General features: G+C 39.4%; 1 protein-coding gene across 1 annotated transcript; it reads left to right on the forward strand.

Annotated features, from left to right (window-relative positions):
* Positions 1-807: 807 nt before the first annotated feature.
* fra10ac1 (FRA10A associated CGG repeat 1) lies at positions 808-15,666 on the forward strand. The gene is made up of 14 exons (XM_051418156.1): positions 808-929; positions 1,542-1,621; positions 1,881-1,973; positions 2,588-2,633; positions 2,852-2,928; positions 3,138-3,221; positions 3,432-3,516; positions 4,932-4,977; positions 11,560-11,673; positions 13,000-13,042; positions 13,433-13,563; positions 13,746-13,796; positions 14,758-14,842; positions 15,470-15,666. Exons 1-14 carry the CDS (start codon positions 912-914, stop codon positions 15,510-15,512), a joined length of 996 nt encoding a protein of 331 aa, XP_051274116.1. The 5' UTR covers positions 808-911; the 3' UTR covers positions 15,513-15,666.
* The last annotated feature ends 1,377 nt before the right edge of the window (positions 15,667-17,043 follow it).

The raw sequence follows: 17,043 nt of genomic DNA on the forward strand, positions 1-17,043 counted from the left end.
TCTTAGTCTTAACGTCTTAACACAGTCTTAACAGATAATAAATGTATGCTATAAACCATATAGTAGGCCTATATACATGATAAGATAACTCGGCTCTGAATTTCATAAATATTTCTACTTTTCTTAAGACAACAACCGGATGAGAGTCCTTCATACTCTTTAAAGCATTTGTCTCTCCCTTCCTGTCTTTCTTCAATCCCACACTGAGTCCTTTGTTGAGTTCAGTGGGTCGTGGAAAAGTCATAAAACACTGGACTTCTGTTCCCGGACTGTGGCGAACTTTCACCTCTGCCAACCCCTAATAGCCCAAGAAGTAGCCTATATTATACAGAAACATTCAAATAGCACAATGCCCTCTGTATTTTCCATCTACAGATCAAACGCCTACATGCATCCTGTCGACGCTGTCCTTCAGAGGAAAGGAGAGATATAAATTGCCAATTAATCAGTGTAATTGGGGCCATTTGTTTAGAATGAAAGTCAATGTCAGTGTACTCTTCCTTCCAGTAGATTACTCACTGGTCCATGGTTTGTGATGATTGTCCTCCAATAAATATATATATATATTATTAAAAAAGGTTGATGGGGGAATATGGATTTTATTCATATATAGGCGTGACACATAAAGGAAGCTCCAAACAATGACAGTGCCACAGTGAATGCAGCCTGTGGAGAGCTAAAGCACACAGGTTCAGTGTCATCCAAACAACATTTGAAATCACAGTGACCTTAATATTTCTATCCCCCCCCCTCAGCGGGGGTCACTCAGACAGTAATGAAGCTAGACCAAACGTCATCACACCGCGATTGGCTCTCCTGCGTCATCATCCGGCGACGTTCCTTTCCTTTTTGTAAACATTTGCCTGCAGTAGGTCGGGGAGTGAGTAAAGCGAGGGGGAAATAAAACCCCCATGGATAATCTTGTGAAGGTACATATTGGGAAGAACTTTAATGCGGATAGGTTTGGAAGAACATTGAGCGCTTCGTGTGTTTGTTGTTCGCCAGTTAGCATGAAACATTAGCATGGAAATGAGTGATTATGAGTCGATTCCATTAGACATCGATACAGAGGGTCTTATTTACTTCATGTGGATCCATTTAGTATTTATTTATAATGCAAAAATACCTGCCTTGAACATAGATATTGTCTACAGGCGAAAAGAAGTGCATGAATGTCGTATCATTGCTATGTGTTGTTCTTGGGACTGTGTGAAAGTACGCTGAGAATTGGTATGTGTAGTCTTATACAGCACACATACTCTGCATACAATCATACTTGGCCATTAAAGGTAGCAGTTTTGATTATATTACTGTATGGCCAATGATAACCTGTTCATGTGTGCATGTAGAGAAATAAACTGCTGTACAGTCCCGTATAACACACAGGTTTCTTCACATGTGTTTGAGTTACTCTGTTTATGTGGACACAGCTTTTTGAGTATGCCTTATTCTGCATGCATGCCGGTGTGTTTGTGTGTCAGTGCATCATGTGGGATCAGATGTGATCCCACCAACACAAATGAGGTTGTGTGTTTCCTCAGGTGCACGGAAGTGGTGGCTATGACTCCGACTTCAGTGATGATGATGGGGAGGGAGAGTCCTCAGAGAGGGGCCTTAAAAGGTAAGAGTAAAGACTAGATTTACATAGGCTCAATAATATATTTACCAATTTATATCAAATTTTGCTCATCTCACCTCATGTGGTCGTGTATCTGTGCCTCACCAAATGCTAAAATGTGTAGGAAGTCATAAAAGTCATACAAAGGCTAATATATTCTGTACATTCTGAATAAACCATCTTTACTTTACAGTTTACTGGTTTCGGTAGACAGCCTCATGCACTAACGCAGGCTCTCTGTATTTATTTGTAACTTTGTCAGGAAACGTGAGGAGGAAATCTTACAGAAGCCATTCAAGAAAGGTCGGCACTCGCAGGTGGCTCACCGGAGTCTACACTCTAATGAGCTGGACAGGTACTGTACAATTGCAGTGAAATATATGAGCCACTTAGTTTTACATTTTGTTTCATCTATAATCCTGGCAAAGCTTGCTGCTCACCCCTGTCACGTATTTTAATAGCTCATCTCGGAATAATTGTTATTCCTTTTCAGTCAAATGCATTTCACCTGCTCATATTGCAATTAATGTCAGTTCTGATAATATATATGAATTGCCAGTAGTAAAATGAAATGATTCAATCAACCTGAATTTGTATTTGCAATTTCTGTGCTTATGATGTACGACGCAATTAAAATTAGAGAAATCCAATTTAAATTTTCATGTTTGAAAACTCATCATTACTTCCATTAGATTCATTCTTTCATTGTCTTTACATTACCATCTAGAGAAGATGTATGTTTTTATTAATTTATGCTTCTAATAAAACCAAATGAGTCCTTTGTGTTATAATAGTTTCCTGTCACTTACCTTTGTTCTCACTTTCTGAAAATTGGGGCGGGGGGGGCTTTACTGACACCAAAAGGAAAATGAAAATAAATGTATGTATACAGTGTCGCACATTGTTTTTTTGTGACACTATATACTTTATCTTAGACTACTGTTCTCATTCAGTTTTCTGTTTTTTCAGGGAGGAAGCCAGGAACAGAAGAGCACATCTGATATCAATGAATGCTGTATCCTTTTTTAATTCACCTGCCTCAGTGTTTTTCCCACCGATTTCAGTGTGATATCATAAAACAGATATACACTGATAGATCTATATACATCATGCCTTAACATATACGTGTTCAAAAAATGTCATATAACAATCCCATAATGTGGGAAAATGTTAGCTGTTTTTGCAGTTCACAAAACATTCAGAGAGAGACTGACCTTAAGCAGATGTCTCCAGTTTGAGCGACATAAGAAGTTTGTCGGTGACTACATACTTTATTATGGAGGACAGATGGCCGACTTCAAACGCTCTCCGTAAGTACTGTGTCTCATAGTCAAGCTTGACAATCAGTCATTTGCTGTCACTCGAGGCTAAAGCTAATGAGAATATGTTAATCATTGGTTATGTATTGTTTTCATCCAATAATACCTTTCATTATAAATTATATCGGTGGTAATTTTCTCCTTATTCGTGTCTGTGTTTGTGATTGTAAGCCTTATCATTTCTTCTTTCCTTCCCTCAGAACCAAAGACAAAACAGATCTAGATGTGCTGCGCGAGAATCACCGCTTCCTCTGGAGGGACGAGGATGAGGATGACATGACATGGTGATCACCCATAGTCAACTATTCATGCAGGCTGCTTTAATATTCAGTATGCTTTTGACTATTTTTTTCTGTTCTATTCTGGAAATTTTTGAAATCCTTATAAAGGAACTTTAACTGTGCTGAAATAGCAGCTTGTGCCTGGTGACAAAAATTTGTTTCAGATGAGTTTGTGTTGACTTCTACATTACTTCTGGACTCATTCTGTTCCAGGGAAAAAGAACTTGCCAAGAAGTATTATGACAAGCTGTTTAAGGAGTACTGCATAGCCGACCTCAGCAGATACAAGGAAAACAAGGTGGGCTGAATGGACGAAACAGTTTAAACAGAAATACAGCCTCAGTAGGTGTTCAGTAAATGTCAAACAATGTGACAGCACATACAGTAATTGGTGGCTCTTGTTGCCTGATGATTAGTGAATATTTTGAATATAGTAGCTCGACATTTTGAAGTTGTCACAGCAGTAAAACACTGAAATAAGAGTATAAGTTTCAGACAAGGAAGTAAATTATGTTCTGTGGCGACAGAATATTCAGACACACTAACACGATTATGCACATATGTTGTTAATTAAGAGGCTGGCATTAGGAGGTGAAAACATATGTTCTCATAAGGTGAAACACAAGTTACCACACCTACAGAATGTACAGAAATAAAATAATGCAGTGAGCATTGTGTGTGCAGTATAGACCCCTCAGCCAGGACCTGGCATGATGATCCATTTTTGCACCGTGCTCCAAAATGACACTAAATGTCCCAGTGGTGGTGCCACAAGTAAAGGTTAATATTTCATAACTCCGACACTAATCTCCACCACTACCGGCACATTTTAGATAAATGTTAGGGGCATGATGTGTTTTGGCACTGTGCTCTGTCTCTAGTGTCCACTGTGCTCATTCTGGTTTGAGGCCAGGCTTTAAAACTGACAATATGTTAAACCCAAGGGCAGTGTGCTCACAGCTCCATAGCTGAACTGCTCAGTGTAATTACGCTGTATGCTGTGCCAATATCTTTCAAAGTCATGTGATATCTCATGAGAAGTTGACAGATCTCAGACAGATGGCATACGTATACACCGATTAACCCATAGTTATTAGAGGTACTATAGTTAAAAGTTTCATATTTTAAAACATAGCTGACACTCAGTCCAGTTGACTTTAACTTTGCTACATAAATCCAGATTTATTCATAACAAATTATTCATGTTTGTTAATGATTGCAAATGCAGTGGTGAGTTGCGTCATTCCCCCAAGTTCAGTCATATTTTGATCAGTGTTGGGTAAATGGAATGTGACAGCATGTAGATGAATCCACAGACAGAAAGCATGCTATGAGCGCTATGTAAAAGTACAGGCCAAATACTAATGCAAATACTGGAGAAACTGTATGCATACACCCTAAATTATATCTACAGTAAATATGTATGCAAAGTAGCATTTCACGAAAACATGACATGAAATATTTATTCATGATATCTCTTTTATATTTTTGCTTTTGCAATTTAGACTGGCAACAGCATTCAGACCCTGACGCACTGAAATCTTCCACTGAAAGTAATGATATTGAATGCTAATGACTATTCAAAGAAACACTGAGTAACGATTATAAGATTCATTTAAGGGATAAATTTGTAATTTATGCTTCGTGTCTGGCAGTTTGATTGTAAAAGATTTTGCTGATTTATTTTGATCTTTTTTAATTTGTACCCAACAGTTTGGATTTCGTTGGCGGACTGAGAATGAAGTTGTCTCTGGCAAAGGTATGGCATAGCCTGACATTGTCTTCATTTATTTATTTTTAAAATATTTTTCCAAAGCTGCTTTATCAATATAACATTTAAATGTTATAGTAAGTCTATGTTCTTTAAAATGTACTAAGTATATAGTAAATCTTAATTAGAGATAGACAAGTGACATATGTCAAATCCATACCTCATACTAATTCTGAGCAGGTTTCAGTTCACAACCTTCTCCACTAGATGGAGACAGAGATAAAGACAAGTTACACAGCAGTAAATAGCATATTGTGGATACGCCCTAACACAAGTCACTTCACATGTAATACTATTTTATCTCCAGTATCCCCTGAACCTAACATTCAGTTCCTTCTTTATGTCTGACAAACCTCATTCTGCCTCTGCACTGATGATGGAGCCTACCTTTGACAGTTTGGCAGTGCTTGGATTATTACCATCTATTAAATGTTCAGGATATCGTACAACAACTTCACTCTGTCTACTACTACTCCTTTGTGTGACAGTGACAGATATTTATACGTTTACCTGGAAGGACAATATCAGCAACTCGGTGGGGATAAACCTGCTTTACCAGCTCATTGATATGCTTACACACACACACACACACACACACACACACACACACACACACACACACACACACACACACACACACACGCGTTTACATCTATGCAGCCTCACAAACACACACACACACACACACAGTGTGTCTGAGAAAGCTAAGCCAATATATTGTTCCAGATTAAGGCTGTGTAATCCTGCTCTCTGACAGTTCACCCCCTGTAGTAATACTCTACAGGAAGTGGGATTAGATCAGGTCAGAGACACTTCACTTCAACTGTCTGTGATTTGTGTACATTAACGATTCTCAAAGAAATACTTCTTAAGCACTATTTAGAGCATGGGACAGTAAACCCGCCAGTGAAATCGATACTAATCTAATCCTGTGAAGTGGACCCAACGTCTTTCCATTCAGAGGTGGAGAAAACACTTAAAAGTGATTATGTTGCAAGTTAAAGGTGAAAGAAGTGTTTATTATGGGCTCAATATGACTTGAGTTTGATTTGATTAGAAGGCTGATAATTCAAACACAGGCTCTTGAGCGCAAAACCGGCACAACCACCAAGAAAGCTCAGTTTATTGTTCAGTTAGTGGATTAAATGTTGTTAGGCTCAGGTTGTCAGATCGCCACACTCAACTTCAGTTTACAGATAAATTAGATAAGACTGAACTTTTCCCCAATTAAACTGATCCTGCATCTCCCTCTGAGGGGCGCTATGCTTCCGATCACCTTTTGGGAAATAGTCGCCTTATCACCTCCTGCTATCTGTGCACTTCAGGTCATGTCGGTATTAGGTAATGCTGACTACTCTTCACTCAACCAGGCGGATTATGAAAAGTGCTGACCTTTCTTTTCATGGCCACAGTGTGATGTGGGATGAAGGAATGTGCAGTGCTAAAAGGTTCCCTTCTCTATTCTTTTAGAGGTAGATATATTTTAAAAGATGAAGGAGAGGGAGAAGGAAAAGATGATGTCCTTGAATGAAGTACATAAGAGCAGGATCGCTTTACCCCTCCACAGGATTCTCAAGTTTCCCTACATCTTTTTGAATAAATTCTTAAAACATGAACTTCATGCTCATCCTCCTCCACATTCATACTTCTGAAATATTCACATGAATTCTTCTGGTTTTGTCAGAGGGAAAGAGTATCTCAAAGTCTTTGAGTTATAAAGAGCACCTATAAACAGTCTTTAAAGGTGCCTGGTGGCCTGTTTTTTTTTTTTTTTTGTAAACAACTAAAGTTTCAAATTAGTACTTCAACTTCACAAATACAAAAATATATTTTCTTCCCCATAGAACAATTTATTTTTTCAGTCTTCTTCCTTACCCTCATTGGCACCTTGCGATGCTTCTTTGTGCGTTACTGCCACCAACTGTTGATCAATGGAGTAGCGTAAAACCGATGTATCACAACATCTGCTCATGTGTACAAAGAAATCAGGCATCCACCAGTAAAAATATAGTTCCTTAGTTCTCCTATTGGTGTTTTCCCTACACATTGATTACATTACACATCAGGACATGGATAATAATGGACGTATTTTACCAAATATCATCTTTATTTCCAATAAAAAGTCAATATGTTATGATTTTGTAATAAGAGAAATCTCTCAATAATTACCAAATGTGATATTGAAATGGGCCTTGAGAGTCTTTTACGCTGGAGCAGATATACATGTGTGGTGTAAGGCCTCCAGGTGCTTCATTCAGAGTCTTTTATTGAGTTTATACCCTTCTGGTATAAATTGAGCTTTAGTCTTGCTGTCAGGAAGAGGTCAAGGGCAAAGTCAGAGGTAGTTGAAGCCAGGCTTATTTTTGGTGGGCCTCCTGTCAGAGTAAATGGAGTATGGTCTTGGCTAATGTAACTTTCCTGTCTATAATAAATGGTTTGAACAAGTTGGCTACCATTCTTTTATTAGGAATCAGGTTTGACCTTCCTTTGCCGCCTTGGTTTAGCTAACAGTGTTGGAATGTGGGGCCACTTTATGCCTGCACTGTGACATTACAGTTTTTGCTGGTTATTGACTTGCTGACCTTAGATTTTATTTCATTTACGTTTATTTGTTTTTGGGATTTTGGAGTTTGTGACATAACATTTTTACATATTTTAACTTGCCCTAGACAGAGTTTTCTTTTACTTACCTGTCTGTGCTCCATCCTCAGACTTATTTGTCTGGTTCATATACAGCATTTAGTTTACTTATAAAAGATTGTGTTCGGCTATTGTCGCATCCTATTACGTTCTTGCATTTTCTTTCCCTTTTCCTTTTAAGTAAAATGAAATAAATAGCCTAATTTAAAGGTGAGATCCTCTCAGTTGCTTTAGCCTGGCCTGGGTCCCAGCATAGACAAGATTTGTGCTTTTTAAGGATATCCTGCCGGTCTCTGTTGTGCCAGACTAAATCAGCCTCAGAGAAGTAACTGAGTCTATTCTAAGTGTTAGAAAAGATAGCTCATTAGCCCACAGCCCATAAAACTTTCAGAGTGGCCCAGTCTAACAATAGAGACTGCCAGTGTCCATGTTTTTATTGTTTTAATGTGTTTGTCTGTGTGTATGGGGTGTTGCACATTAAAATTAACACAAATAATTATTTCTCAATAGTCTACAGAGAGAGCCAGATGGAAGGCAGGTATTTGGAAAGATACTGTAGAAAACACAAACTCAGTGGTATGTAATGCTCTTAGTTAACAGGATGTTGTGGAGTAAATAAAAGTTGCAAAACAGTGTGTCAGCTGCCTGGACTGCCTTTTTAATATGGAAGACAGGTAGAAAGGCTAAATCTGATCCAGAGTCAGAGGTGGGACTGTGTGGTTGGAAAAAGAATCAGTCTGGATGCCAGTTACATTCCCAATATTAGAAAAATGTGCCTGGAGGCAGTGAGTGTGGATCGTTCAGTGTTTCCCACAGGCTGAGAATTTATTAAAGGTGGTCGACCCCGAGGAGGAGTAGGGGGTATCAAGAGTTGGTTGGAAAACAGCTCTGAATTCACAGGCTCAATAACTATTTCACACTAATACAACACTCTGACAGACTTTTGAATGAAGTCTACACTTTAATAAGGATACAAAAAATTGTTTTGGCTGCAGACTTCTTAATCTTGGCGACCCAAACATTTGTTTGTTGAAGTATATATGGCTGGCCCTGATAACTCTTCACATTAACTACTCTTTATGTACCTTTGAACAGAGCCATAACATTCTGCACATAAGTTCCTAACTAGCTAGCAGTAGAAGTCGATGAGTGTATTAACCCGCTTTCTGATTATTTCGTTTTGCGGGTTGCCTAGCAACTTCATTGTTACGACAAGACTCCAGGAAGTGGCTGCGCCCGGCCAAAAAATTGTCCTGCGCCTGGACTAGAAGGCAGATTTTTACCTTTTAACATAGCTACTAACTAACTGTTTCCTTGTCTTTATGCTCTAAGGTCTCTAAGGTCCGGAAAGAATATATCCTCAGTGACCTAATAAGAATGTTGGTATCAACTACATTTTTGGTCTCATCATAGCTTTCATTTTTTCCAAGAACAGGGCTAGTTTTATGATAATGTGTCCTTTGTGAACTTTAAATAGCTACCCTAATAGAAAGTGAAAGACACGGCAGGGGCCGTTGAGCTATTGAAGGTTAATCATGCAGCCATCTGTCCTGTGGTGTATCCGTCTTGATCTCAGGCTGCAGGCTGGTGGCATTAGTAACCATTGACGTAGACAGGAGTTTCCTCTCTTAACGGGGTTTACTCAGCCAACCTTGTGTCAGCTCTTTTCATGGAGGATGTGAGGCTCATGCGATGTGTGACACCCACTACCTGTCAGCAAAACCCAATAGAGATCCTTTGTTTATAAAACTAAATCATACAGGAGGGTTTGGGTGAAATTTTGTAAAGAAGGGATGCTCTGTGGGCATTGTGCTTATTAGCTTTCAAGTGGGAAAACGTATGACCAAGGGGCTGAAGACAATCAGAAATAAGTGAAATACTCTTTCCTGACCTTGATTATGTTTTGTTTTTGACATTTATTTCAAAAGATGTTGCTCAGAAACAGATTTCTATTGACTCCACTCTACCAGGGTTGTTGTGTGAGTAGCTGGGTCAGACACATTCACACTCCCATGTTGTCGAATACATCACCTTCTTTTATATTCGACACTGTGCTCTGCAGCAGCGATGGGATTCAGTACCTTGCTCAAGGGTGCTTAGTTTTCTGTAGGCAAAGCACAGGCTTTTACCTTTCTTTACAGATAAAGCCTGGTGTGTCTGTATATACAGTACATGCATTTGAATGACCTTTTTGTGTCCATGATGGACAGGGATGTCATGGGATGATTTACAGTGTGATCGTAATTGACGTCACTGGTGATGGTGAAGACTGGATTCTCTTAGGTGTCGGGCATCAGTCACAGATCGTGGCGTCATGTTGGCACAGTTAAGAAGATGGCCCTGTCCCAAGTCACACCCAAATAGTGTCAGAAAAGGATGAGTCATCAAGGATTTAAAGGGATATGCTGGCCTTTGCAGTTTCTCTTTACTTAGAACTTTAAGGTTTAAGACCTTCTAAATGGAGATTGGTTAATGTATACATATAGCTGCTGCGTTTATTGAAAACCAGAACACTTAAATTGAAAATGGCAAGTCATCAAATTGTTGCCGTTTTTCTCTGGTCAATTCATTAATGAATATAATATTTGCGAATGGTGTATCAGTCCACCACTTTAGTCCAAATTGGAATGTCTCAAGAACTATTGAATGAATTGCTATGAAATTTGGTAGATACTTTCATACCCTCCTCAGGATGAACTGTATTCATTTTGATGACCCTGACTTTTTATCTAGCGCCATCATCAGGTCAAATTTTATTTTGTCCAGTACTTTGGTTTATCATCACATACCTGTAAAACTAATGACATTCCCATTCTGTAATTTGTTTTTAGTGCTAATTAGCAAATGTTATCATGCTAACTTGTTAGAATGAGATAGTGAACAAGGTCAACATTAGACAGAGTCGCAAGCATGGCTCTAGACTTGTTTGGATATTGCAAAAACATAGCAAAATTAAATGTCCAAGTAAAAGTATCTTCTCAGCTTAAAGTATTATTATTATAATATTTGTTTGGTGTCTAGTCCAGAAAAATAAATGAAAATACAGCTCAATATTTTGCTTTGCTGCACTGGTACATTGACAGTTTTCTTTCACTTAGTTTAATATAACGTCAGGCCCTCCTAAGTAAATCCAGTCAACCTCATCACAGCCCTGGACTGGACCCAGAAGTGTCTTTTTTAGCTGACGTCATTCAACCCTAATCTAATTCAGCACGTGAGGGGAAAGTCTGCCTTATGACCAAAGTGGCCCAAAGCCATGACGGCCAGCTGAATGTTTACAGAGTCTCGGTCTAAGGCAGGTGTGGACAGGCATCACTTTCCTCTCACAGAGTAAGGAGCATTTCTCGCCCCTGTGCCAAGAATGGACTGCTCTGACGCACTTGCTCCCTCTGCTACAATCTGGAGGAACCCCGGAGACCAGATCAATGCCACCTTAAGCTCCTCTAGGGATAATAGGCAGGCTGTGCAGCGGCTGGAGGGAAGCCCGAGGGGATGAGGCGATGTGAAGAAAGGGAGAAGAGAAGGAGCAGGGGGATAAGGAGGACGGGGTGTAGAGATAGACGGAGGGGGGGCAAGAGAGAGCAGCGGGGTTTGGAGGTTGCCTGGCAGAATCTGAAATGTTTGGAGATTTATAGTCTGCATTCCATAATCCTAAAATAAAACATTTACCCGTTTTCTATGCCATTCTCTACTACTTGCATCAATTCTTATTTTTAATTCTTTCTATATCATGCATAATAAATCTTTACACACTAGAATATTTGTGCATGCTCTGTCAGGATTCTGTTGAAATCTATTTCAACAAATAAGAAATGTCTTCCCTTGTGTGCACTCGTATAAGAGATAGATGGCTAAAATATCATGTGACTGTAAATGCCATTAAAATATATGTTTGTATGTATACAGTACATGTACTCTCTGGTCTTCCAGGTCAGTTCCAGTGTGGAAACAAACGTTGCGAGAAGCAGGAAGGCCTAAAAAGCTGGGAAGTAAATTTTGCCTATGTGGAACACGGCGAGAAGAGAAATGCACTGGTCAAACTAAGTAAATAGTATTTTCTCTGGTTCATTCTTTGTTAAAGGTGTGTGTGTGTGTGTGTGTGTGTGTGTGTGTGTGTGTGTGTGTGTGTGTGTGTGTGTGTGTGTGTGTGTGTGTGTGTGTGTGTGTGTGTGTGTGTGTGTGTGTGTGTGTGTGTGTGTGTGTGTGTGTGTGTGTGTGTGTGTGCGTGCGTGTGTGTGTGCGTGTGTGCGTGTGTGTGTGTGTGTGTGTGCGTGCACCCGCGCATGCTTGCATACGTGCATGTATGTGTGGCTGTGGCCTGGTGGGGGTTCCCGTCTAAGACCCGGCTCATAATAATCCTCCTTCAGGTATCATACTGCAGAAAATCCTGTTAGAATAATTACCGTAATTGGAGGACCCACCAGTCATACTGAACTCAGTCAAGCAAGAAATGACAGGCTGTTTTAACAAGCGAGTGCAACAGGTCACATCCAGACATGTTGTTTCTCCTCATCAACTAAAAATGTTATCCAGTTTGTAGTAATTCTAAATCAATGTTTTTGACAGTCATAAATGTTTTGATAGTAATGAAACTTGGTGACCCTGGAGCATTAACTTAATAAGGCACATTGGAGAAATGTAATGGATAAAGGTGATGTTGCAATAAATTAATGAATATGAATTAGTGAATACAAAGGTTCAAATCTTGGTGTGTTATTATCACCAGTAAAACAGGAGTTCCACAGGGTTCTGTCCTTGGCCCTCTTCTCTTTAGTTTATATACACCGATCAGCCGTGACATTATGAGCACTGACAAGTGAGATGAATAACACTGATTATCTGGTTATCATGGCACCTGTTAGTGGGTGTGATATATTAGGCAGCAAGTGAACATTTTGTCCTCAAAGTTGATGTATAAGAAGCAGAAAAATGGGGAGTGGTGTCAGTGGTCATGATGTTATGGCTGAGCGGTGTATAATTTACCAGCCTTATGTCATGGAGGTGATTTCCAGATGTATGCACATAATACTGTTATATATGTATCTGATGGAACTATTTCCTCAGTTAAGACACATTTGATGCAGTTTTTAGATTTGGCAGAAACATGAATTGAAATTAAAAGCTATGTCTAATGCTTATAGTAACATTAAGAATGTGCTTTTCATGCAGGAGTCATCCCTCACCAGAAGTTAGTAAAAGTTGTCGAAAAACTATTGAACAGATTTCTGAAGTAAAATGGAAAAACTATCAAACAGGTTTATGAAGTAGAATTCTACACACACTTACATTCACGTACCTGTCCCTATGAAAATAAATCAAATAAATTTTCATGCTCAACTTTGACCTAATTCTTCTTGTTTTCCTCACCAGGACTTTGCCCCGAATGCTCTTTCAAACTCAACTACCACCACAAGTAAGCTAACACACTTTTCACCTTTGAGACATTTTTACATTAAAAATGTAGATCGTTTTGCCCATGATGAATGATTTTTAAAGCATTTTTAAAGTGCACTTGTCCTCCAGAAGTAGGGCAGGTCACAATGGACAGTCGGCAGACATTATTTTACAGCATGCAGAGGTTTGGGATTCCGACCACAATTTATGTCTCCTGTCTAACCGTCTTACCAGCCATGATTGTATATCCCAAAGCTTTCATCCATTTAAAGCTCTAGCCAAGATTCATTTGTGTGCCTCTGAAAGTGCCTTTGGCCTTGATGGATTTCCGGTTCTCCTCCAAATAGAGTTACAATTGGCTGCTTAATAATGTGAATACAGTTTGTTCAAAATCTGATTCTGTTTGTAGGAGGAAGGAGGTGAAAGCAAAGACAAAGACTAAAAGGTTATCGATGGAGAACCAGGAGCCATCACAGAAGAAGAAGAAAAGGAAGAGATCGTCTTCACACTCCAAGAAGCACAAACACAAGAGGCACAGAGGTAAGACTCTCTCCTCTCCTCTCCTCTCCTAATCTCATCACATGGGAACAGCCTATGGGAGCAGCCTTGTTTATGGTTTGTTCTTGGAAATTCCCATTTTTCTGTTGTGTTTGATATTATTTTGCCAAGACTCCCTTTTGATTAAAATACATCTTACTTTATAACTCTCTGTTTCTCTATAGATCGTTCCACCTCTTCCAGCAGCTCAGAGGAGTCGCAGGACTCGGACAAAGGTAGCATTCATAACTCTCAAACACACACTCAGACACACACACACCTCCCCCATTTTAAAAATACACGAACATTGGACAATTTATGATCTACTCCCCTAGGCCTCTAGTCCATGAACACTCCTCAAAACCTTTGGAGTGAAAACACCCTTACAGTCCTTATTGGAAAAACATCCATTAGCCCTGTAGTGAATAGTAATAGACAGACAGCACGTCTGCTTTTTCTCAGCTGTCTTTCTCTCCATTCCTCTCAACTTTTTGCCTTTTTCCTTGTCTTTTTGCCCTTCACTGTGAGCAGCATAAAATGAAATATGTCTTTGCCCCTGTGTCCTCATTTCAGGGTCTGTCTGCATGGATGGATGGATGGGTGGGTGGGTGCAGTTGTACACAAAAACAAACGTGTGTCATTGAGTTCAACATGCATTGCAATCTGTACAAAAACACTTTCTTTCTGTCTTTCTCTCAGCTGCACATATTTGAAGCAGTTGTTAAAGGCTGAACTTGATTAAATGTAGGAACATCATGTCATTTGTAATGCGTTGAGGGAGGGTTAGAGACTTTAAGGTTATGGAAGCTTTGTCTCCTGGAAAATTGGGAGAACTTTATACTAAGGGCACATCTATGGGCCCACTATTTTTGTTTCACACAATGTGATCTGGTTTGGCCCTGGTCAGATTAAACTGTCAGAGGGCAAAAATAGGTTGCTGGTCCCCTATTTACCCGCGCTATAGCGCTATATGATTAGGTAGCAATGCAGGATCCGCTTTAGTTGATACTTTATTGTACTTAATGCACTTTATTTCCTAAGAAATTACAGCAAAACCTGAGCTGTTCAGATGAATTATTGATGTGTTACGCTAACGGTGAAGATCCTGACATTAAAACTGATGGACAAGGGTTATTGGCCGACCTAGTTTTTCCTTCTTGGGAGTTTGACCAGCACTCTCTGAAACTCTCCCACTAGACTCCGAAGCTGGCGATGAGCCAAAGGGCCAATCGGAAGCCGACCACTGGCGAGGACCGGCCCCTGCTGTTGAGGAAAAGTCAAGGTGAGGTTAACAGCAAATGTTCATATGAAACTACACGCAGTAAGCTGCTATAAGACCATCAGAGACAGTCATACTGACTTAGCCTACATAGGTTATGGATCTCTATATAGCACAGTACGTAGACCACTTAGATACCCTGCACAAAGCTGTTCTGAACTGTCAGGAAAGTTGGTAAACCTTTAACCTGCCTACTTGGCTTGCCCTGTCATGCTGCTCTTGCAATTTAGGTTTCTGCTCTGAGAAAGAAGTAATATTACTGAAAAGAAAACCATAAGAGGCAGTGTATATTATTGATTCATATTAATCATACCTACTTTTTTGTTACATTCGGTTAAGCCAGCGATAGTAAGTACATTAGGTGCCTTTCTGAGGTATTCTTGCCTTCGTTTAAACTGACTTTTTTTTGCTTTCCGCCACTATTTATGTGTTTGTATTCTGTACCACTGTTTGTACTCCACATCATTTCAGATTGTTCAGAGCATGAATAAAATGTAAATGAAATAAAAAAGCATAGCTATAAATCTGCCAGTTAGACATGGGCCACCCATACAAAACATTTAAAAGTCTGTCAGCATCGTGCATCAAAGGAACTAACACAGTGATTTTGTTTTGTTTTTTTCTGTCTAGGGAGGAGGAGTTTGATGAGTACTTTGAAGACATGTTCCTTTGACTGCTGGTATCAGCGGCAACCCTGCTGCGACTACACTTCCTTTGGCGCACCGCTGACACTAAGCATGTTCTGTTTGAGTCTTGTGTGCATGTAGATTTCTTTTGACTCTATGTTTCATTACTGCTACAGAAATAAAACAATGTTTATCCTGTAACCGTCAGTCTTTGATTCACATGTCTGTCATCGTGCTGTTTCAATCCCACCACTATCACTGCAGGAAATCCTGTAAAAATTGTTTTAGAAACGGTAGCAGTGTGGCTCTCGGGATGGCAGTGTCTATCTGTCAGTCGGCCCACAACTTTATGTCCATTTGGAATGAAGTGTAATTACTTTGGTGATTAACCTTTCATCTAGAGCCAACATCAAGTCAAAATTTTAACTTTATAAATGAATATTTGCAAAACCAATGACAGTTGTACTTTATCTTTAGCGCTAATCAGCAAATCTTAGCATGCTAAAATGCTGATAGGAAACATTATACCTGTTTAACATCAGTATGTTAGCATTGTCTATGTTAGTATGCTGACGGTGGCATTAACTCAAAGTACAGCTTCACAGAGCTGCTAACATGGCTGTTAGACTCTTAGTCTTGGATTGCCTAAACTTTAAGTTATCTCTTATTCATTGCATCTGCGCTTTAGATTTTCTAGAGTTCTTCCTGTGAAATAGAAATACAAAAGCACTCTGCTCTTAGAAAAGAAGACAACAGGATTAGCTTGTGATGTTTTTCTGGCCAAGGGCAGATTGAGGCCTTCACTTTTCGCAAAAGGAAACTGCGTGAGGTTGCTGGGAGATTATAGTCCTTGGCTTAAATGAAGACTTTACCTTCTACTCTGTCTCATTATAACTTTTTTCTCTGCTCTCACAGGAGTCTTTTACTGTGTGATTCATGGCATTGTAAGCTAGGAGCTGGTTAAGTGTAGTGAATGGTACATTGAGTAACAGTGTTGTTTTTGAGTGCCGGTGGGGAGTGGTTTGACTCCTGGCTATACTTGTACACCTGGATGCATTTACAGTTCAATCAATCATGTTGTCAACATCTGTTTTCTTAAAATTCTTGCTTTGGAAATTTGGCCCATGCGAATGTCCTGGGAGGAATTTTTTAATCCCAAATAATTTTAACATTTAAATTTCCCCTTCCTGCCATGTTTTAACACATCCTTGGGAAGTGATTTTTGTTTTCTATGGTGTTTCAAAAAAGTAGAACCAAGTAAAATTCTACTCTTTCTCCCCCATTAAAATCTGAGTGTGCACACATGTAAAGAAGTTTAACTAGGAGAAGACTACACAGTAAAGTCCATATGCACAAGTTTCCACATCCCACTTCTGTAAGTTGCAATTTGGACCATGATTGGCTTTTTGTAACTTGTTGTAATGTCACAAAATGATGCATGTGCTTCACAGAGAGCACAGAGAAACTTCCCCCCTTAAAGCTAATGAAAGTAAAATAGCAAGAAAAAAAGAAAACACTTTTGAGAGGAGAGGGACATTGAATTTAACATTCAAATTTCGAGGTGGGTCCATGTGAAGA

This window comes from Dicentrarchus labrax, unplaced genomic scaffold (genome assembly GCF_905237075.1).
Source record: "Dicentrarchus labrax unplaced genomic scaffold, dlabrax2021, whole genome shotgun sequence".
NCBI classification, from domain to species: Eukaryota; Metazoa; Chordata; class Actinopteri; family Moronidae; genus Dicentrarchus; species Dicentrarchus labrax.

Excerpts from the sequence above, each read along its gene's own strand:
- fra10ac1 (XM_051418156.1), top strand. Across the intron at positions 3,517-4,931 it reads GCAGATACAAGGAAAACAAG|TTTGGATTTCGTTGGCGGAC; the intron begins GTGGGCTGAATG and ends TGTACCCAACAG. Across the intron at positions 4,978-11,559 it reads TGAAGTTGTCTCTGGCAAAG|GTCAGTTCCAGTGTGGAAAC; the intron begins GTATGGCATAGC and ends CTGGTCTTCCAG.